General features: G+C 40.7%; 2 protein-coding genes across 3 annotated transcripts in view; both read right to left on the bottom strand.

Moving 5' to 3' along the window:
• Nucleotides 1-11,470, bottom strand: part of tbx15 (T-box transcription factor 15) — a 33,795-nt gene extending 22,325 nt beyond the window's left edge. The window contains exons 1-3 of the mRNA XM_026144601.1: nt 10,930-11,470; nt 4,694-4,901; nt 1,859-1,960 (exon numbers count right to left, since the gene is read on the bottom strand). Coding sequence (XP_026000386.1) covers nt 1,859-1,960; nt 4,694-4,901; nt 10,930-11,116 — 497 coding nt within the window. The 5' untranslated portion in view covers nt 11,117-11,470. The remainder of the gene's footprint in view (nt 1-1,858; nt 1,961-4,693; nt 4,902-10,929) is intronic.
• A 6,989-nt stretch (nt 11,471-18,459) lies between these two features.
• Nucleotides 18,460-22,565, bottom strand: part of wars2 (tryptophanyl tRNA synthetase 2, mitochondrial) — a 38,958-nt gene continuing 34,852 nt past the window's right edge. The window contains exon 6 of one of the 2 annotated variants that reach the window (XM_026144633.1): nt 18,460-19,355. In XM_026144633.1, the coding sequence (XP_026000418.1) occupies nt 18,907-19,355 (449 nt within the window). In that variant the 3' untranslated portion in view covers nt 18,460-18,906. The remainder of the gene's footprint in view (nt 19,356-22,565) is intronic. The other variant, XM_026144634.1, reaches the window with a different exon arrangement.

Below are 22,565 nucleotides of genomic sequence, written 5' to 3' on the forward strand. Positions count from 1 at the left end.
AAAGCTTCTGAAATCCACTGTCAGTGAACGCACCGCAGTAGTGCTGAAGGATATAGAGGCTTTTTGTGTGAGGACATCCAGATTAAGTCTTTGACGAGGAAGGTCTTGATTATTTCAGCAAGACAGTGGCAAACCACAATCTGCACATATGACAACAGCACAGGAAACAAGGGTGCAGGTTCTAAACTGCCCTGTCTGCAATCAGGACCTATAACCTATCATTTAATCCATGTTTTTCCCCATTTCCCCAAAAAATGTATAAAACTTCAGATCTTAAAGATTTGATAGGTGCTGTGGTGCTAGTTTCACTTAAATAAAGATTTGCATTCTGTTTTTATTCACATTACATGACAGCACACCAACCTTTTTAGAACAGGGTTGCATTTGTTTCGATCTTAAGTTTTCAGTTTTCCGTAACAATGGTTAGACCGAGTGAAACAAATGTGCTGGGAGAAGACGCAACATCTACAAAGTAAGTCATTGTTGGATTTTGTGTTATCTTTAGGATTAGACATGTCGCAGTAATAAAACATCGATTTTTGCCATTTTTACCCTTTCAGGTTATTACACCTCACCTTTGCTAAATGAGATTTTTCTGTCTGCTTTGCTGTGATTGCTTTTAGTGCTTAGGGGAACCCACTGCCAAATCACTTGAAACACAAATAGCAGCATCTGTGAAAAAAACTTTGTGATTGAGATAAGTATGTAGGTCATGGGTTATTTGCCTTATTATTGCTTCAGGACAAAGTTCCAGCCTGTATTAGCAATAATAAGAATAAAACCAGACGTGGTCTGTGTAGAATATGTGCAGGTGAACCCCAGCCTAGAAAACTTGGACGGTCAGCTACGGCAGCAGCAGGTAGATGTGCAGCGTTGCATTTTTCCCATTTTGACCTCATTTTTTCCACCCGTTTCCCTGATTAGACTCGAATACTGAGTGTTATCCTATTTGCAGGCAGACTCTGGCTCTGCTGCTTGGCCAGTGGGATGATGAATACATTTCAATCTCCTCTCTCTGGCTCTGACTTCAGGGGCCAATACTGTCTGCCTGGATATCAGTCTTATTGCATATCCAGAGAGATTCATCACATGCGAGCCTTCTTCCTACACATGCTCTCCTTAATCAAATGATGGGAGCAACTACTTTTTCCTGCTCGGCCAAGAAGACGACAAGAACACCTCAAGTAGCCGTTTTGAAAAATGTGAAGCAGGAAAAAAGCTGCAATATCTTTGTTTAATCCAAATCCTGTTATGTACGACACCAACATGAGAAATGGTAGGAAGATGAGAACAATCCAACTAGGTCAAAATGTTTACGCTCCATCCAGCGTTTTGAGAATCATCCAGGAAAGTAGAGTTTTGCGTCCAGCTACAGCAGCAGCAGGGTGCAGGCTCGCTCGTGCGTTCCCACACAGAGATGTGACTGTGCATGTTTAGCCGTGCAGGGTTATTGGGCAAAGAGACTGCTACTTTCAGAATGAAGCGAACAAAAGGTACCCTTCTGTTGCTGATAGATTACATCTGCATAGTCGACCATGTTTAATGGCTTTGATAAAATACAATTACTTAGTATTTTCGCCACAGTTTAATTCTTGACGTGGGTGAAAAGCATCTGAAAGAACATTTAGACCATCACGGGACATTAAACTTTCCCACCAAAACCCAAAAGAACGAAATCATTTTTGATTTAATGGCATTTGGGTAGGGAGAAGTCCATTTCTGCATTTGAAAGGGAGTAGAACAGGAAGGGAACATAAATAAACTTTCGTTAGCGAAGGACCTCTGTTTTAGATGCTACTCACTAGACTAGGCTACATCAACCTTCACGCCCAGTAATGTTTGTGCAAACAGGAGGTACCTGTATCTCTTGTTGTCCACAGGCACTATGTCCATGGCAATGTAGTACTGCTGATGAGGGTCCAGACCTGCTATCTTTACACGCATGGCTGGAAACATCCTCCTAGAGGGAAAAAAGCAACATATGGTAATAGATGTGAGAGCGATTTATATCAAAATAACAACATACTACATATATACGCACACACACGCATACACACACCTATAAATATATAAAATTTATATAAAATGTAATGGTTTTGTGATTTTCATTAGCTCATTCTTCAGATGAAGTGACTGTGCTACTAAGAAAAGGGGGTCTCTTTTTTACTCCTACTGTGGAGTATAAAACATATTTATGGCTTTAAATATTTACAAAAAAAGTTTAAAAAAAAGAAAAGACAGGAAGAAAAATTGGGAACAAAAACAAGAACACAACAAAGAAATGCTGCTGTATGCACATCTGTCACCCTAAACACTCCTGATGTTTGTCATGATGCAGCACTGCCGACTGTGCAGACACTCGTATTAGGAGCATGAAAAAAATACACTAATAATCATAACCACCACATTAAATGGTGAATTACACTAACAACAACAATAACAATTATATTAATAATGATAACAATACAAGAACATTGATTTAAAAATATTTAATTAAACTTTTTTCAGCTTTTGCTCTGTCAGCCTTCCCTCTCTGTAATGAGGAAACATTAGTGTGTATTCATTCATTTGAACAGTCCGGCTATTGTTGACGCAGGGATGTGAGACAGCACGCAGGCACATTTTAGGCTGTTTATGCTCATTAAAACAGGCGATAAGTAGACTAATTATTCAAGACATTGGAATCTCACTTCGTTTGATTTTCCAAAGATCCCAGATTTCTGTGTACAGTTTCAATTAGCCCTGATTATTCCTTTAATAGCCATAAATCCAGTCTGGACAACTTCTGCCTTGTACAGCTGACAGTCTTCTGAGCTTTACATATTATCTCCAGATTTATTTAATATTTTAAATCACATGTATTTTTTTTACGTTTCTTGAACATATTTTTTAATTATCCCCTTTGCATCTATAAGAAAAATGCTATTATGCTATATATATATATATAGTTGATTTTTCTGTGTGTATCATTTCCATTATTGAAGTGGAGAAGAATCCTCATTGTATTATCCATTCTGCCAAGCCAGTGACCCCTGACCTTTGGCTTTTAACAATACTGTGCAGGTGTATTACCTTATTTTAAAACAGTTGAAACTGCCTTTTATCCTGTATCGATGATTTATTTGGATTTTATGCCTAAATATTATCAACCAGCTCTTCATATTTGGAAACTATAGCCTGCAAAGCCCGAGACTGGAAGTGATGCAAACCGCATGAAAAATGTCCAATTTAAAGGGAAAAACTGCACCCATATTAAATAAAAGTTTGTATATGGAGAGGGAGACATTTCAGCTTAATTCCTCATTTTGCACTTCAAACGCCGCGTTGTTCGGCTGTGCGTTTAACGGTCGTAAATCGGGGCCTGCCTAATGAGAAAAGAGGGCTGTTTTCTTGCTTCCCTTCTCTTCTGGATTTATGAGCTTATTATGAGCAGGCCGTGAAATACGTTCGGCGACGGTCGCGTCCGCCTTCACTCTGCTTCGGCGCAAACTGATTGCTGCTCTATTTATGAGCCGATTACCAATTTAAACCCAATTCATAAAAACGGCCAAGTGTAGTGTGTGACGGCGGGAGGAGGGCGACATGAGACCGTATTTCAATCTGAAGAGAGGAAGAGCTGAGAAACAGCTTTGGGTATATTTGAACTCAGGTTTCCAAAGTGTTGCAACAGGAAAAGAAAAAAGCTCAATAGGATGGACCAAAGCAGATCTCATAATAATTCTTCTAAATGTAAAACAAATACAACTCACCTGTTAAACTGAAATAATAATGATAATAATGTAGTGTGCGATATTTTTAGAATTTATTTTTTTAGCTGTGTTGCAGAAAGGAAAAAGCAGTTCTCCCACAGGCCTACATACATTTCTACTATAGTTAGGGAATGGAAGTGTTTTTAATTATCAATACTGCTAGTAGTAGTAGTATTGATAATAATAATATTTTTAATAATAATAATTTTAATAATAATTTTAATAATAATAATAATAATACAAACATGAATGAGATTTTTACATGAACATTTCGCAGTGTTTCCTAAACATTTTGATTCAATAGACCTAAAACATTTTAAAGAGGCAAATTGTTCTACGGAAGTGTAAAGAGTATCAGAGTGTAATTAGATGGAATAACAGATACAGTGTTAAAGGGGGCTATTTGCCTTCAAGTGGAAACATTATCAGAGGTGTTGTTAGTCATGCCGACTGTTGTGGAGCGAGCGGGGAAATGTCGGAAACGCACGGCGCTGCGGGCGCAGGGATAAAGGTACTTCCTTCAGGATCCGCAGGTCAACTTCTGTTCTCGCTCCGTGTTTGGACTGTTGGCCCGAGAGAGCACAAAAAAGCCGGAACATGTTACAGAGATTAATTAGAAGCAGGTCTCCTTCTTTTCCGACATCAGGAATAACCTGCCGCGTCACGAGGGCCTGAACGCAGCACTGCGGCCTGCATGTGCAACACATTAACACCCTCCAGACAGAGCGCAGAGGTGTGTGTGTGTGTGTGTGTGTGTGTGTGTGTGTGTGTGTGTGTGTGTGAGTGAGAGAGAGAGAGAGAGAGAGAGAGAGAGAGAGAGGCCTGTGCGGGAGAGACTTGTTTTCATACGCTTACCTCTAATTAAATAAAATAAAGAAAAAAAAAAAGATGGGTGGATGTGTGTGATAAGTTTGGATGGAGCAGGGGGTGTATATGAACCTTACCTGCCGGCTTTGGTGATGATCATCTCCGTGCCGATGTCGTGGAAGCGCTTCCACAGGTCCGCGCACTGCAGCTCCACCTGAATCTCATCCATGGAGGCCGGGGGAGACGGGTCGCAGGGGCCCGGGGCCAGATCGGCAGATGAGCCGAAAGAACACGACGTCCTCTCGGCTAGACCTTCTCCGTCCGAGCCGGGACTCGCCTCTGAGTCTGAGGGGGGAATGAGGAAGATGAGAAGGCAGCTCTGAAACAGTGGAATTAAGCGCTTTAAGCTTTATGCAGGAAACTTGGCACGGCCAGAAAGTACAGCGCGGTTCTCTCGGCTGACTCCAAATCACCTGCCGGCTACAGCCGGAGAGAAGCGTTTGGCTTACTGGCTCAGGCTCGTCATGGAGTTCTGGGTCGGTGTCAAAAGCAGAATAAATGCTGCGTAAAGGCCTTTGAAAAGCGACTTAGAAAATATTAAATTTTAAGTCGGGCCACACAATGAAGAATTCTACTGGGAAACATTTAGCAAATGAAATTTCCCCTCAAGTGTTCCTCCTGGACCAAGTTTTACAGACTGACCGTTCAAAGTCATCAGCGCAGTCACAGCGTTAGACCAGATAAAACGTTGCTCCGATCTTGAAGCAAATCCAGACCTACAGGAGAGCTTTTCCATCTTTCTGAGCTTCTAATTCCCCCAAAAAACAACCAGAGTGACCTCACTTTATTTCACGTCGCCCTATTTCAGTGTGCTTTAAACTAGCAGGCTACTATACAGCGGACAAAATAAAAAGCACACCGAAGAAATTCGAGTGGCTTTCTGTGAGAAGTTCAATTTACTCCGTTGAAATACGTCACCCAAGCTGTAGCTGTGTTATTTACATCAGAAACACTTGTTACTTAAGTTTGCATTCTACACTAAAAAAGCTACTTTCTTGTAATAATAATAGAATTAATTTTAAAAAACGCTTTAAAACCCCCAAATCCCTTCCACCGAAAGAGGAATGTAGACTTACACAACCAGCAGTTGCTCTGCCCCCTTTTCTCTGCTTGAATCTGTAATGTGATTTAACACATGTGATGTCTTTTAGATTTAAAATTTCAACCTTTAGGGCTTAAATATAAAAATAAAAAAAGATCATCTTTTTTTTCCAGCTGGGTTGCCAAAAACTTCACTGCTCAAATCTTTGAACCTGCACTTTATCCAGATAGAAACCTTCACAAGATCACCACATGCTTTCTCTCGTTTCACTTTTCTCAGAAATAGTTTATAGCCGAATATCCTACACCCTTTCCAACACCACCACCACTACCACCACCACCACCACCCAGAAAGTAAAAAATAAAAAGAATCTAATAATGTATTATTTATTGAGGGCCCTGACACAAGGAGGTTGACTTGGCAGACTAAGGGCACACAAATATGGTTATGTAAATGCAGAGCTGCTGAGAGACTGGACAGAGTCCCAGGCGAAAAAAACACCGAGGCGCAGGCCGAGCCAACCCTGCTGGAAACAAGAGAGTGAAGGGGAGAGATAGGAAGAGCAGGGGGCGAGGGGTGCAGTGACCACAGAGAGACGGAGAAAGTCTTTCTATCATCTTCTTGGGAGATCCTTCCAGTGTCACTGCAGCCAGTGAGGACTGTCACACATGATTCCCTTTAACTGTTCACACTCATGCACACAGTCATTCAGCTGCCCCCTCACACTTTATAAACACATGCTCCTGGTGCCAAAGGAAGAGGACAGGATGGAGGGCTTAAGTGAAATGAAGAAAAAATCACGTCTGTATTGCTCTAATTAATTTTTAAAGGGGCCTGTAAGGTTAGATCAAGCAAACTCAGGGCTTTCAATGAAAATTAAACACCTTATTTTATTAAGATAAACAGACTTCTATTGTTAACCTGCTTTAGACATTTGCTTTTATTCTTTTTTTTTTATTGGTATATAATTTTCATATAATGTTTTGGCCTAGGGTTGAGTGTTTTCAGCCTTGCACCACCATCAGTCTCAATAATGTCCGCAGTGAAGTTTGATTAACTCTGTTTCAAGCTGTGTGGCACAACTGTAAGTCTGTCACCAAATTAAAATAAGAAGCTCAAATAAGGGTATAAATCTACAAGAATATCATTTGTCAGGTTTCAGTGTTGAATTGGGGTCTTCTAATAATCTAAACACATTTGCTAGTTCACTCTAACAGTAACGAGGTTCCAAACAAATAAAGAATGCGAACATCTGTGCCATCAAAATTAAGCTCGATCGGAATATTTGCAGTAAACATGGGCTGAAAAGCTACCCTGTGCAATCCACTATTGGCATCTCAAGCTAGTTGATGGTGTGTGAAGCAGAGGCGCTCAGAGGAAACAGATGCATTCCAGACAGCATGAGCAGCTCGATTAAATGAGATAATTTTGGTATGAATGTCTTCAAGATGCAGAGGGGGCGAACCAAAGGACCAAGCTGGAGCCGGGCCGCCCTGACACTAGGCTGAAGGACCTGTCCTCTGCCACTCGGCGGCTGCACACACACACGAACGCAGAGCTCTAAACCTAAATGACAAACAGGCAAACATACCTAGCAGCAGGTAGAGCTCAATGTGTGCGTTATGTCCATGTGTAGATTTAAATGGCACGTCTGAGGTCAGGTCACAGTTTAAGAACTCAGAGCAAATGTGTCAAAATCGAGCAAAACAGGAAACACAGCATAAAACCTTTAGTCCAGAGTCGCACAGCGCCAAGATTATAAGACCTGGGTTTTTGTTTCAGAGCTTAAGTTCCCACTTTATGCTGAACAAATAAAAACTGACATTTATTGATAGACAAAAATTTGCCCACTCAGCAGAATTCTGTCATGACATCTGCTGTGGTTAGCTACACACACACACACACACACACACACACACAAACAGAATATCACATGGGGCCAGCATCTTGTGGTTCTTTAAGCTCATGCCAGGCCTTATTAAATTGAGACTAACACTGATGCTAAGCCACTAATTGGCCAGAACTGAATCGTCTGTGCTGTACATTACAGTGGTCTCTTGTGTTGCAGTTCACATTTTGTCACTACACTGTCAGCAGAACTCAAGCGGGGTTGAACTGTAAATAGATAGTTATTAATATGTTAATAAGGAAAATGCTGGAAGTAATGAGGAAGTAGATTATTGTTATTTGAATTTATTTTATCACCAATTAAAACTTCAAGATCGGATCTATATCATCAGTGTAAAATACTGGTTTAAATTATCGAGTATAGATGTCTTATTAATTTCCTTCTAATGAACAGTACTGACCTTTTTAACCTGATTTGGGCTGCAACACTTCAAAACAATTCCACAAGTAGGTAATATTACAAATCATGCAACTTTTTAAAAAATTGAAAATACATGCCAAATATATCCCTTTGAAATGATCTGCAAATATCCGTTTGATGTTGGGGTGCACTGATAAAAGATGTCATGTCTTAGGTTGCAAAACTGGAAAAACGCCATCTGAAGTGGACAGCGGCGGTTTGCCCAGCATGAAACCAGTGAGTAACACCATCCACACCGTGAGAGCACCTGTTTCCTACACTGATGCAGACTGGAAGTAAGCAAACTTCAAGCCCATCTCTCTCTATCAGCTTGCATGCTTACACAGAGAGGGAGCTTTTGGAGAAATGGCAAACAGAAGGAGCGGTGTAGTGACATTAATATATAATTTTACATTGACCTTAATAGGTTATAAATACCCGATTTTTAGCAAAATGTCAGTTTGTTGCATGGCTTCAGTTCTGCGTATTAAAAAGTAATTATTATAAATTACCGCCATACAAATCGCATAATTCTGAATTCACAGTAGATGTAGTTTAACTTGTTAATCGATGTTTTAATGGATAAATATTATGAGTGTGTGGTGGAAGTAGTTCTGTGAGGTCTAACAAAACAACGTTTTTTCAGAGCTAACTGAGCTGCTGAGCTCTTCCAGGCAGGCTGTTAAATCCGAGCCTGGTTCAGTTCTGTGCTTGTCTCAGTCCTGCCCTTGTCTTTGAGGCTAATAAACGTGTTATACGACCAGCCGGCTTCCAGCATCGCCTGGAGTTGAGTAAAAATAAAATCACTCCGTTAAGGATTCCTCTAAACCACATAATCTGACCACAGAGACTCGCTGTTCTCGGTCACCTCCGCCCGACGCGCCAAAGTGGAGGCTTTCGGACTCAAGCAGGGCCCGCGGAACCTGCCAGGAATCCGCCTGCTAATGAGCGGGACAGAGGGACCAGGAACTGGTCCACTCAGCCACAAATTCTGAAACTATACAAAAACTATGAGGAGATGAACTTAGAGACCTTTCTGCTCCCCGCTGCAGCCAAAAACAACATTTTAGTAAATGACTTGAAGGTTTTTTTTCAGTGACTATCAAGCTTTATTTTTTCTTGATGCGTTTACCCTTTCAAACACATACAGAAACGAGCTGCTTGTAATCAGCGTTTAGTTCCACCTTCCTCATTTCACCACGGACGGCCTTCAATAACAACAAACTTCCCAAGAGAGCTCCTGGGAGGCAAACCCTCGAGAAAACTATAGTTTGGTTTTGTTTATTCGCTTTTGTTATTTTTATTATTATTGCTTTTACTCTTTAAGGTTTGCGTTTGGATCCGTTTGAAGACCGGAGAGTAGCCGTGCGACCCCAAAGGTCAGACTGCTGCAGGCGGCGAGGTAGTGTTGGCCTGAGACCGTCTGAGCTAGCTCAAGGCTCAAAGCTCAGCTTCTACCTTTCTGCGCATTCATACAAACATTTAATGAGCAGTGATGCGGTTATGATAGAACTTGATTCACACAGGCCCACGCGGCGAACTAATGTGAATTCACATGAGCATAGCGTACATTATCTACACGGCTCATTTAGTCCTCTATATTAATTTTACTTTTCAAGTGACCGACTTAACAAAAATCTTTTTTCGTGAATGATTTTAAAGATAAAACTAAATTGAATTGCAGCTGAAACCCGTGAAGCGAAAAACGAACATTGTGAACTCAAAGGGAAGCCTCAAGGTATTTAAAACAAAAAACAAACAAAAAAAACAGTCAGGGTTATTTTGCAGGGTTACTTAATCTCCACGCATTACGCCTTAAGATTGCTGAGACAAAACAGATTATGTTTTATTTAAAATAATTATATTGCGCAATGAAAATATAGAAATGCTGACTTGGCGCAAAAAACTTACAATGAAGTTTGTTTTGAGCTGCAAAAAAGCTATGATTTAAAAATTAAAATAAAAAAAGAACAAACTATATAAACTTATTTTTTTTAATTGCTTCATCGCGCATGCTTGTTTTAAGGATACGTATAAAACTACTTACAATAAAATATAATTATTTTTTGCCACGCTTTCTAAACTGTGATATTTATTTCACTCCGTTGTTATTGTTATTATTATTATTTAGTTTTCCTTTGCTTTTACACAACCCGCCTTTCCACTACTTGAGTGCAGTTATGAACTCAAATATTTCATAATCATCTTGTGTGACTGTTAGTTTCATACAACACATTTAAAGCGCTTACCCGTTTTAAGCAGATGACGTGACAACATTTGATTTCTTTCTTTTTCTTTAAGCGTTCTCTGTGCGCACTCGTGAATGGAGAATGGACGGGCTGCTCTGCGAATTTGTGCGCCTTAAGCGCAAAATGCAATTCTCCACAGAAACTTATTTTTTAAACTCTCATCAGAGGACAGTGTAATTGTGACTATTTAAAGGCTGCTCCTCTTCGAGGATGAAACGTGTTAGACTGAGTGGTTAGTTTCAACCAGTGCACCTTCCTGCAGTAAACTGAGGCCTCCCTGCAGTTCAAGCAGATTATTGCTGGGCTAAAATGGCTCAAGGAGCAAACAGCTGATTCAAATGTGTTTTTATGTGTTTCTGGTGCAGCTTCACATTGTAATCCGCCAGTCCAGAGTCAAAACTTGGCCAACCCACAAAAAACCTACCAAATATCAACTAAGTCCTAACATTATTATTATTATTGTTGTTACTGATGAAAATCAACGCATATGCTGAATATATGAGACAATATCCCTGTAGACCAAAACGCATAACTCCACAGGCTTGCATCTCAGTCTGTTTAATGTAAAGATCTGAACAATGTGGAGCGTGGACTCTGTGTGCTCTGCACGGGGTTGGGTCATTGAACACAGAGCCACGTTTTGACTCGGGACTTGTGGATTTGCGGTGCTCTGCAGTGACATTTGAGCGATGTTGTGCGTGTCTGCGCACTGACCGGGATCCATATCCAGACAGTGCGCCGGATCCTCTCCGTCCGTGGCGAGGCTCTCCATGGACAACTCCAGCTCCTTCTCCTCCCAGCCCCGGAGCTTCCTCTTCTTGTTGGAGCCGATCAGGGCTTCCACGGAAAAAGCGTGGGCTCTAGAGCTCAGAGCTGCGGCAGATCGCCTCCTTTCACTCATTTCTCACAAAATCCACCCTAAGTGGGGGGAAGCGGCGAAAAACCCACTCCGTCCGTCCAACGCAGCGAAGCAAAACAATCAAAAAAATAAAAAGAAGAAGAAGAAAAAATGCACACGTCAGTGTTTACAGCGGATCGCAAACTCACCAAGTGTCCAAAGTAATCCCAACTGTGACTAGAAACGCAGCGACAAACTTTTGGAGGACTGTGTCATCCTGGCAGCGCGGCAGGACTCGGTGTTTTTGATGCGGTGTGCTGCTTCACGCGTTTCTCCGTGCTTCCACTCCGTGTCTTTTTCTCTCTCTGTCCCCCTCACTTCTCTCTGATTGATAATCACTTCTGGAGGAGTCTTTTTTTCTCTCTCTCAAAGGCGCAGAGGGCGGCTCTCCTGCGCTCTGGCAAAGCCGCGTGTCCAATGAGAAGTAAGAACACAGAGCTAGACAAAGTGTTTTGTCCAATGGCAGCAGCAGGAAGGAGCGCGTCCGGGAAAAGGAGCCATCTCTCCGACTTCAACAGCCTAACGAACTTACTCCATAATGAATCATATGGAGACACATGTGTGTTTTTACTGTGCTTTTATCGACATTAAAGGCAGGGCCTCATGTAAATACACCAATCAGATCATTATCAGTTCAAACTTTATGGGCTTAATAATATATAAAAAATAAAAAATAAAAAAAGACCTCAGCAACACACCTATTTTAGTCTTTGATACCCAGATCCTGCAACTTCACTTTAAGTCCTAATCTGACTGTTGATCATCAGCTTTGGAACTGCAGAGGCCGAGGCGAGGCCTTCGGCCTCACGGAGACCACCACAAAATATTATTCTGATATTTTACACTTTCACAAAGTGCTTGAACCTGATTCCATCATTAAAAGTCGTTGCAGGAAAAGCTCAATTACAGCTCCATTGTGTCAGCCCGACAGCTGAGGAACCGGAACAGAGCTTCAGCAGGACAGGTGTGCTGATCTCAGAGCTGTGCGCTCAGGACATAGCAAACGGAACGAGACGATTAGCAAGTGAAATTCTTGTGCTCTGCTCAGCTCGTTGAGGGGTCGTTTTTAACAGATCTGCAGGTCAGTAAAAGAAAAACAGAGTCGCAAGAAACATACGCGTCCAGGGCTTAGAGACATCTTTTTTCAGATGAGATCATTTTGCTTGGAAAAGGAGAGAGAAAAACACACTGCCATCAAATTCTCGGCTGATTATTTTGTTTTGTTTCATATTTATGTTAATAACTGTCTAATTTGAGAATGAATTATCCTCAAACAATCCGCATTTAAATTCCCGACACATATAAAACCAATAATGGAATAATATCAGGCTGAAATAAATCTGACTAAACGATTATTTATTCCAGCTAATTAAACGATTGGAAAATAGAAACTTTTAGTTGAGAAAGTAAAAATGTACTATTTGTAATATTTTGGCCTGACGCAGAAGCGTATTTCCAAGCATTTTTTACCGGCAGGTAGAAAAGCTTTTATAGAAGACTAGCCCCACCTTTGCAACCAAATATTAAAAATTAAATATTGATACAAAACTGACGCTCAGCGTTATAATATAATACAGCGGGAAGGTGATCGGTTTCTTGGGATCAAATCCCTGTTTTAAAAAAATCGGCGGCCCTTTGTTGAGACTGTTTTGAGCTGCTGAGCTGCACGTGATCAGTCTGCAGGCCTGACGCTCAGTTCGGGGACGATCAGTTCCTGCGGGGGGAAATAATTTACACATTTTTCATCAGCTGCGGGTCGAAAAGTGTCAGGGGTGGGGAAGAGCCGCGGATGATCGCTGCCTGTGTGATCAGTCAACACAAACGCGTCTGTGGGAACCGGGCAGGCCCCAAGTCAGAGTGCCGTTCTTGAAAAAGGAGCTTTCCAGAGGTTATTGCTGTGCATCTGTCATCTTGAAATAAATACTGCGCGCACACGAGGATGGCTCGCAGGACACTGAAGAAAAACGGTGAGCACATTGCAAAAAAGAAATAGAGGTGGGTAGTTTCATTATCCTGTACAGAGATCAACGCAGCAGGTATACTAATATGTGAACTTGTGGCGGCTTAAAAGGACATTACTTGCGCTACGGTCTTTATGGTAATATGCGCGCAAAACGTTTGCGGACATATTTGAACTAATTACTTGGATAAAAGAGGAATACGGACTTCTGTGTTAGAATATTATAACAAACTGTGGCAGTCTGTGTGACTCTATATCACGGGTTCTTTTTATTTATTCTTTATGTTTTGTAAAAGAAAGAAGAAAAATGTTTGTGCGTAAAATTCTTCCAAAAGTAAACAAGTAAATATTGTGTGCGCACTGGTGTGGGGTGGGGGACCTTGAATCCCCCGTGGGAGGAAACTCGTTAAACACTAAAACCAACTGTTTGCCATTTAGATCCCAATTATAGCCCTGATGGCATCTCATTCACCCAAAAAGTGAAGCAAGCGACGGAGATCTTTTTTTTATCCTTTAGAAACTTGGAACGAGCAATTCATGCGTTTGTTTTATCTCAGCTGGATTACTGCAGTTCACTATGTGTGGGTGTCAGTCAGTCCAGCTTGGCCCGGCTCCAACTTGTACAGAATGCTGCAGCTCGCCTTTTGACTCGTGTGAAGAAACACCAGCATATTACTCCGGTGCTTGCTTCCCTTCATTGGCTTCCAGTGCGTTTTAGAATTAAATTCAAAATCTTACTTTTGACTTATAAAGTGCTAATTGGCAGGCACCGGACTATTTGTCTGACCTATTGCAGCTTTATACGCCCTCTAGAGCCCTTCGATCAAGCGATCACCTGCTCCTTACCTTACATAAGTCTAGGATGGAGGAGATCGGGCATTTGCGGTTGTGGCACCGAAATTGTGGAATGATCTACCTCTCCACATCAGAAAGGCCCCAACTGTTACTCTTTTTAAATTGCATCTTAAAACATATTTTTTTTATTCTGGCTTTCGAAACTGTATGAGAGTTACCAATTCTTTTATCCTAATTTTCTTTTAATTTTCGTACCTGTTGTTGTTGTTAATGCCATTGTTTAATTGTTATTTTGTACAGCACTTTGGTCAACTCCCTGTTGTTATTAAATGTGCTTTATAAATCAATAAATGAAATGAGTGGGCAGTATTAATAAATCCGTTTCCTTAAAAATTCTTTTCCCTTTTAGATTCCTTTAGTAATCGGAGTTAGGGTATACCTCGTCGACCACAGTGAGGTTTTCGATTAAATCCGGCGTGGCCCCGCGAGATCGACACGTGGAGGGTGGTGGGCGGAAACGGTCAAACGTGCAGTTAATATTCAATAACTAAAAGAAGGGTTTGACCCCGCCTGACCTCGAGGGACGAAGAGAGCAATGGAGCGTGCAATCTGACAGCAACTCTCGGATTCTGTAAGCACCTTCCGCCTGAGCTGTAAAATTCCCCCCGACTCTCTCTCTCTCACACACACACACACACACACACACACACACACACGCGCGGACTTTTTTTTGCAGATTTTTTTAAATTTAATTTTTCCTTTTTTTGTCCAAAGAGTGATCATCTGCCAAAAATTGACTGCGAATTTTATTGTTTTTTCTTTATGTGAAATGTATTTGCTTATGTTGGTACATAGTCAATATTATTATATTATTATATGTAAAATAAAGAAATACAAGCACATTTATGACTCTGTGTTACTGTACCTATATTAGAAACAATCCAGTCATTTTTGGATACTTAATAAAATATCTTTATAGAACTATTATGGGATAAATGTCGCAATTTCTGCTGCACTTTTGGCCAGACCACTCTAAAGAAATCCTTTTTTAATGTCAGCGACGCTCCTTTGCCTGGATCACGGAGGATCTAGGCATTTTACCAAAAGCCGATTTCAGTTTCTGCCCTCTAACTGAAATGTCGTTTCTGGCTTAAAATTAATTTATATCATTAATGACATAGGTTTGACAAGTTTTTGTTTTTAATAATGAAAACCGGAAATCAGTTTTTGGCACGATCCGGATGCCCTGCACAACCCCAGAGGGAATTATGTCCCGGAATCCTTCCGTTTTTAAGGCGAATATATGCAAACCATTACACTCTGGATAAGCTACATGACGAAATCACCCAGTAGTTAATTTTGGTGATTGTCTTTAGCAGAGCTAAAGACTTGAAGCTGAAGATGCTCAAGTGCGCGCGTGCGTGCGCGCGTACACACAAGTCAGGCACAAACAGCAGTATACAAGTCGGTCAGCTACAAGTCATGATATACATATATATAAAATAACATATTTTCGTATTGCTGACCAGAACCTTTCCAAATATGGATATTTTCATACTCGGCCCTAATGCAAAATTTATACGGATTGTGAAGTAGCCTACCCTTCTGCAACAAAGACAGGACTGTGAAATTACTGAATAATTATAAAGTCAAACTGCGCATCATAATAAACCAAAGCGTTACCTTCATCTGGGTGCAGGTCATAATGGTCCAAATGTGACTTGCTGTTCCGAAGTGTATCTGTGATATCTGTGAGGACATTTAACTCACAGACATTTTAATCCACCACTTCTACCTCTCACTAGTATGTAACGTCATTTTGTCAGGGGCGGAGGGGGAGTGTAACTAATTTAAGACAATTCCAAAAATGACACAATTAGCACTAAGTGTTTAAATCTTTATTTATTTACGAGGTCTGCCTTTTTCGACCCCCAGCACCTCTAGGTCCCACAGCCTTGGCCTTTAGTGTATTTTGATAAAGATATATAGGTCATAATTAAAACTGGACACTAGTTGAAAATTTTTAAAAAGTTAAAAAATTCGGGGGCTCATTTACAGTAATGTTCAATGTAAAAAGTCCATAATCTGAATGTATCTGGTGAAGCGGAATACTTCCCCAGTGTGATGCTAATGCCGATTATATAAATTGGGGGGGGGGGGGGGGGGGCAGCTCGGGAGGTAAAGAAGGTCATCTACTAATCACAGGCTTGGTGGATATTTGGCATACAGTCTGCATGTCAAATATTAACCCCAAGTTGCTCTTCGATGCATCCAACGGAGTATGATTGTAAGATATAAAGCACTTATGAATGGCAAAAACATAGCCTGAGTGAACGAGGCTATGTGAATAGTGAATGGAGCGGTGTGTGTTATTATAGTTTCATACCTTCATAGATAAAATACTTTAATCAGCAGCTAAATAAAATTAATAGCATCGGGACAAATTCTCTGTTCTGTTTTTAAATTTAAAAAAGTTTTTTAAATAATTTGAAGCCTTTACAGAAGAGGCGGTGTAGCCACGATCAGCAGAAAGTCAAAAAAACACAATTGTAGTCGCTAGCGCGCGCACGCACATGCGTACACGCACATTTGGACTCTCACACTTTATCCTCTCTTCCAACAATTAGCCCAAAGCTCTAATAGCTCTCTATCTGCCTCTCTCAGGTACACGCTTTTAAACTTTGTTGAACAGCGCATGCTTATATCCAAATTTTCATCAAATTAGAATCAAAACGTGTAACATTAAGCCTGCATGCTAAATTAATTGCCCTCGCGTTGGGTAAAAGCGCAAGAGAAACAGTGTCACGTGTTTTATTTGGTAATTAATCACGTGTCAGCACACAACACTGAGCAACATATTTAATTTAAGAGGGGGGGGGAGGCAATAATGTCCGAGGTTTAAGGTTTACCAGCTTCCTCTTTTGCTCACTGCGTGGACACCCTGTTAGGTCAACATCAGTAAAAATGTCTCGTTTTTTATATTCTTCAGGTCTGTGGCTGTTTCCACGCGACACGTGGATCCCGGTCGATTTACGGTGATTTCTTCAAGAAAGAAAGAAAGAAAGAAAGAAAGAAAGGCGCATTTACTACGACTCTGTTAAAGTTTTTACCCCCCACGCATAAAACGGGTGAGCTGCTGTGTCGCCTTCACATTGAAACGCACTACTTATTACAGCGCAACTATATCACTGCCGCCGTGTCTTCTGAAACAAAAACAGGTATTTGTCACAGTGCTGCGGTCCCATAGCAGGTCGCCGGGATTTACAGCCCGCTCCTCCGTATAAATGCAGCCTATATATTATTTATATTCCATCAGCTCCTTATGCCAACATGGGGGGGGGGGGGGGGGGGGGGGGGCGCAGCAAAAGGGAAGTAAACCATGCAGGGATGTGGTCTGTTCCCAGGTAAACACCGGGATGGAAAAACGACAGCGCAGTCCAGCTTCATAATGTGCGTGTGTGTGTTTGTGCAGGCCCCGGGGATGCCCCTGCAGAAGAACAGAAAGCTGATTACAGGGAGTAGGAAATAAAATAAAATAGTGGGTATAATGTAGGAAGAAGGAATAATAACAGCGGGAGTGAGCAGAATTGATGAAATAACCACTCGTAGACAGAATAGAAAACAGGAAAGAGGAGAAATAAAAGCAGAGGGAGCACGGGAAAGAAAACAGAAGAAAGAAAAGAAGGGAGAGACGTGGGGCGAAAATGTTTAAAGTCACTGCTCCTACTGAAATATTCAAGGTACATCTCACACCCCTGCTGAAGTATTACAAGACTATAACGGTTCCTCCTATTGGACAGCCTCGTTAACAGTAAACTGGATAAATGCGTTTAACGGACCGCGTGTAAAACCTGAGTGACTAACTCAGTGTTTGTTTGTGTAAGCAGACACTTTATGGGAAAGTGCAGAAAAGAAATAAATGAATGAATAAAGGGACTTCAAACAAGTGTGTGTGCGTGGGGAATGTGTAATTACGTGCACGTTACATGTGGCTGCTAATCAAAAAGGAATGTTACAATAGATTCATTCATTTTGTTCAATCACATTGCATCTTGAAACACACATGCACAAACAACTGTCAATAAGACACCCAGGGCAAAAGAACAAACAACGGCTGAGCTGCAAATGTTTAAATGATACTGACAAATATATTTACATTTCAAAAATCTTTTTCACTCAGCTTTTTTCTCCCAACTAAACACAGAACTTTTCAATGTCAGGAAGCAGGACCTCTTCCACATGTTGAACCTAGAATGGATCCTTTTATTATGTCACTGTTTATTTTTTAAGTATTTAATCCTGCAGCTTTAACCTCCTAAGACCCGAACTCTTCCACGGCATGCATTTTTAATTTCTTTGATATTTGGGCATATTGGGGCCCGATGAATGTAAAAACAAAGAATTACCAGATTTATTTTTTTTACCTTATTTTTGTTTTTATGAAAAATCAGAGCCACATTTGAGGATATTCGTTTAAAATTTCCATAGAACAGTAGCAGTATAATGTCCTCGTAAGTGGATATCAGGCCCTTGTAGAGCAAAATTGAGTATTTTGGTCTAAATAACCCAAAATGTGATGTCCACATATGTGGACGCCAGGTCCTAGGAGGTTAATTGTGAAAGCACACTTGGCTCACTTTTGTAAGTGAAGACGGTTTAAATGAGAAGCATTTTTCACAACTTTTAAATCTTTATTTGGACAGGCTCGAAACAAGAAGATAAAATGTTCTAAAAAAAATAATAATAAGAATGACAAAAATAAAACGATGGCTTGTGAGGAAACCCATTCAGCCTGAATCAGAAGGCCAATAAACAGGCTGCGAATGATTATGTAAAACATGAGCAAAAGCAAATAAGATGCAACAACTGCATCGAAAGACGAGCTTCCACTTTGATTTCACTGAGGACATACACGGAGCAAAATAAGAAGTCACCCTTGTAAAGTCTGACCAGCATCACTCTGCTGAGTCTTTTTCCACCAGCAGCAGTAATTTACCGAGAGGCTCACAGTATAAATGTGGGGTCATTTTCTGGTCTCTCAGCAGAAGCCCACTCTCTGTCGGACCTCTGCGAGCACAGGTGCAGCAAGTTCCCGCGCCCTGCACGTTCCCTGAGCCAGCACTCGCTCCACGTAAGCCCGGTCCGACCTCAGCCTCTCGATTTCCTCTCTGATGGGCGTCAACCTCTGGATCACAGCCTCGCTTACAAGCTTCTTGTAGGCTCCAGTGTCCAATCCTCTCGCCTGAGACACAGCCTCCTGCACGCTTATCATCGCCACGGCAGCGTGAATGTTTACCAGGTTGGAAACACCAGGACGCGTCTCCGGGTCAAAGGTAACTTCAGAGGTGAAGTCTGTGACGGCTCGTCGGATCTTGAGAGCGATGTCGTCAGGAGTGTCTGTGACGGAAATGGTTGCCATCGTTTGGGGGTCTGACTTGGACATTTTGGCTGAGGCGTCGCGGAGAGATTTGACTTTTCGTGTTGAGCCTGCGGAGAGAAACGAGAGGGATCAGGAAAACCTCTCAGTGTAATAAACACTTTTATTTCTAAATGAGACACGTAAGAGTGGAGGAATTTGGCAAAATTCAAAATTATTAGGTCAAGAAATTTAGGTTCTGATTAAATCAGAAAGCATTTGCTTTCTATTATGTTTGAGGCAACGCTGAGCATCACCGGTCCCAGAGGAAGACAAGAAGCACCAAAGTGCAAACGTCCACCAAAGCAGCTCAATCTTTGGGCAGTATTTACTTTTAAGGGAATTTATAATCTATCTACTCGTATATAGAATCTTTTTGTCATCTTTTAAACACACTTTTAATGCATTTTCTATATGCTGACAATACACATGACATTTGTAAGAATCATAATTTCGAAGTCATGAGGATTTTTCTCATTGTTTAATCAAGAAATCATTAAGTGGACCCTGGTGGATGAGAGCCAAATTTTAATGGATCGTTAGTATGACCCCTCTCTACACCCCTACAACGTTTCACAAGAATTCATTCAAAACTTTTCAACCAATCATGTTTACAGACACAATAATATGCATGCAAACACTACCAAAAAACATAACCTCCAAGGAATACGGGTAAAGGTTTGCCTGCAAAACAACAAAATATATATATTATATATACATATATATAGGGAGAAAAAACACAAATACATATTTACTAAAGCCTGACTCTGATTTTTTTCCTTTGTTTGGAAATACCGGTGAGTACCAAAAAGAATATTTTGACTTCAAAGTGCTTTAATTCCACAGCGGTTCACCAGTAAAGATCCAAACACGTGAGAAATCTATTGCTTTAAAAATAAGGCCTTTTGAGATTTGTTTGTACTAAATCTACACCGAGACAAAAGGTGGATGCAGAAGCCTGAGCAGTGTCGACACATTCTCGTCTCAGGCTGTTTAACTTTAACAGCCTCTGCTAATCAAACTGCAGGTCAGCCAAACGATGAAAAACCAAGTCAAAAAAGGTCCGGAGTGCAGATTTCAGTCCAAGCTGACAGCTAAAAGCAATGTAAGCGAGCCCCAGCCTTTTGAGAGAATCTGACTTTGTTTCTTCTTTATTTTTTTAAATGGTCAAAAAGGCGTTTCAGTCAGGCCACTTTAAATATGACTTAAACGTCTAATTATTAAAATATCTGCATTTTGGGGAGATTTCAGGTGCTAGGTGTAATTTTCCATTTATTCCTCTATGTTCAGATGGCTGAAATAGGATTGCCTGACACATTTGTGTGCGCTTGTAAAAATATCCCGGTGTGAAACAGACGCATGCGAGTGTGAAGTGATCAGCAGACGACGGGAGCCGGTATTTCCTTTCATTCTTTCTTTCACTCTTAAAATCATCCCCAGCTCCAGTTCTTTGTTTGGTCCTGTACAAGCAGGCCACATGTGGGCTGTTCATCAACGCCAAGATGTCTTTATCTAAAGCAAATTAAAACACTCTGGTTCATTTCAAAGGAAAGACCACTGACTGCCAACTCTGCTATGCCAAAGACAAGAAACGAGGGTGGGGTCCACTGGTATGAGCTATATACTGCCGACTGATTACACGCAAGAGTGCATACACACTCGGGCACACACATATATGCATACACACATCTCTAAACTCATCTTGATGACATGCACTCCAAATCTACCTCCCTAATTATTATACAAGAGGAAGACAATATTTCTTTAATCAAAGCTCTAATGCACACATGACTGACTCCATCCCGTGCTTCCACCATACCGCTAATCATGAGGAATGAAAGTAGAAGGAGGGTGGGATCTTTCAAAATGTTGGCCTCGTGTATAAAAACATTTGGTTGGTACATTTTGGGAAACGTTTCAAAAGAAAATATTAATAATAACGGCGTCATATTGTATTTCAAATCTTGTCAGTTTTAATCCCCTGAACCTCGCTCTAATTTCTGATTGGCTGCCCTGCAGTTGGTGGTTTTTAGCTTTAGCTAAACAGCACGTCCCACTCCGACTTAGTTTACAAAACATGGAAAAGGCAATATATCTTTGAATGAATTTTAAAACATCAGTGTTTCCCCAACACTGCAGAAGAATGCAGGCATGAAGCAGAAGTTTAACCGGTTACTTTAAAGATGCACCAAAAACACTGGGAAAAAAGTTTAGCTTAGCTTTGTGCTACTTTGCTCGGCGCCGCTGGGCAGCCGGTGATGAAGATACATTATGACCCAGATATTTACACGAACTACATCAGGGCTAAAATGACTTCAGTGATATAAATCTCTTTGAAGCAAAACACAAAGGGTCCATTCAAACGTTGGGACTTTGTTTAACACGAGCGGCCAGAGACAGCACACATCCTCCGAGGCTGAAAATTCCCTGGATACAGACGGACACGTGGATTTGGATTAGTTCCTGATATTTTTTTTTTTGTTGATAAAACCGAGACACTTTCTCCCAGTTTTCTCATTTCAATGTGATATCTATTTATGTAGATAAACAAAAAACAACCAAAAAAAGAAGTAAGGTCGCAATGAGGAAACCCTGTCTGTTCATGTTAATCCTCCAGGAAGATTAACCAGCCATGACCGTCTTTTAGGGAAGGCTTTAGGCCCAGAAGCATCTTATTACTGACTTTTCTTCAGCTATTTAAGTTAAGTTTCATTTTCCAGTTTTGCTCTGTATGTGATGCAAAATACACTTCCAAAGATTCCTGGCTCTAGATCAGCAACAACAAAAAAATAATTAAATAAAAAGAGAAATTGAACCAATCAATCACAAACTTTCCCGACAGAGGAGACAATAATTCAAGACAAAAAAAGGATGGAAAGGCAGAAAGAAAGCTTTACTTCTAATGCAGGAAAAAAAAAATCTAGTTTCCAAAAACATTCACTTCACTTATAGCACTCAGCTTGTTTCAGGCAGTTAGAAGACTTTTTATAAAAAAAAATATTCAAGCAGAAAACTTCATAAAGATGGAGATTTAATAAAAATCAACTAAAATCTGCAACCCTTCGCAAATAAAAAAAACTTTTTGATAAAATGCAACAAGCACATTTGAAAATATAATGACTTGGTATATACAGCATAAGGCCATCGCACAAGTGAGGCCTCACTTACAGAGCTAAAGCCTAAAGAGACTAAAACAGGCGACTTTAATGTCACATGATGACATTCTCTACATAAGAAGATAAAGCTGCTGCTACCAGAGAGCTACGTGATTTTAAGAAGCT

This window comes from Astatotilapia calliptera, chromosome 16 (genome assembly GCF_900246225.1).
Source record: "Astatotilapia calliptera chromosome 16, fAstCal1.2, whole genome shotgun sequence".
NCBI lineage: Eukaryota > Metazoa > Chordata > Actinopteri > Cichliformes > Cichlidae > Astatotilapia > Astatotilapia calliptera.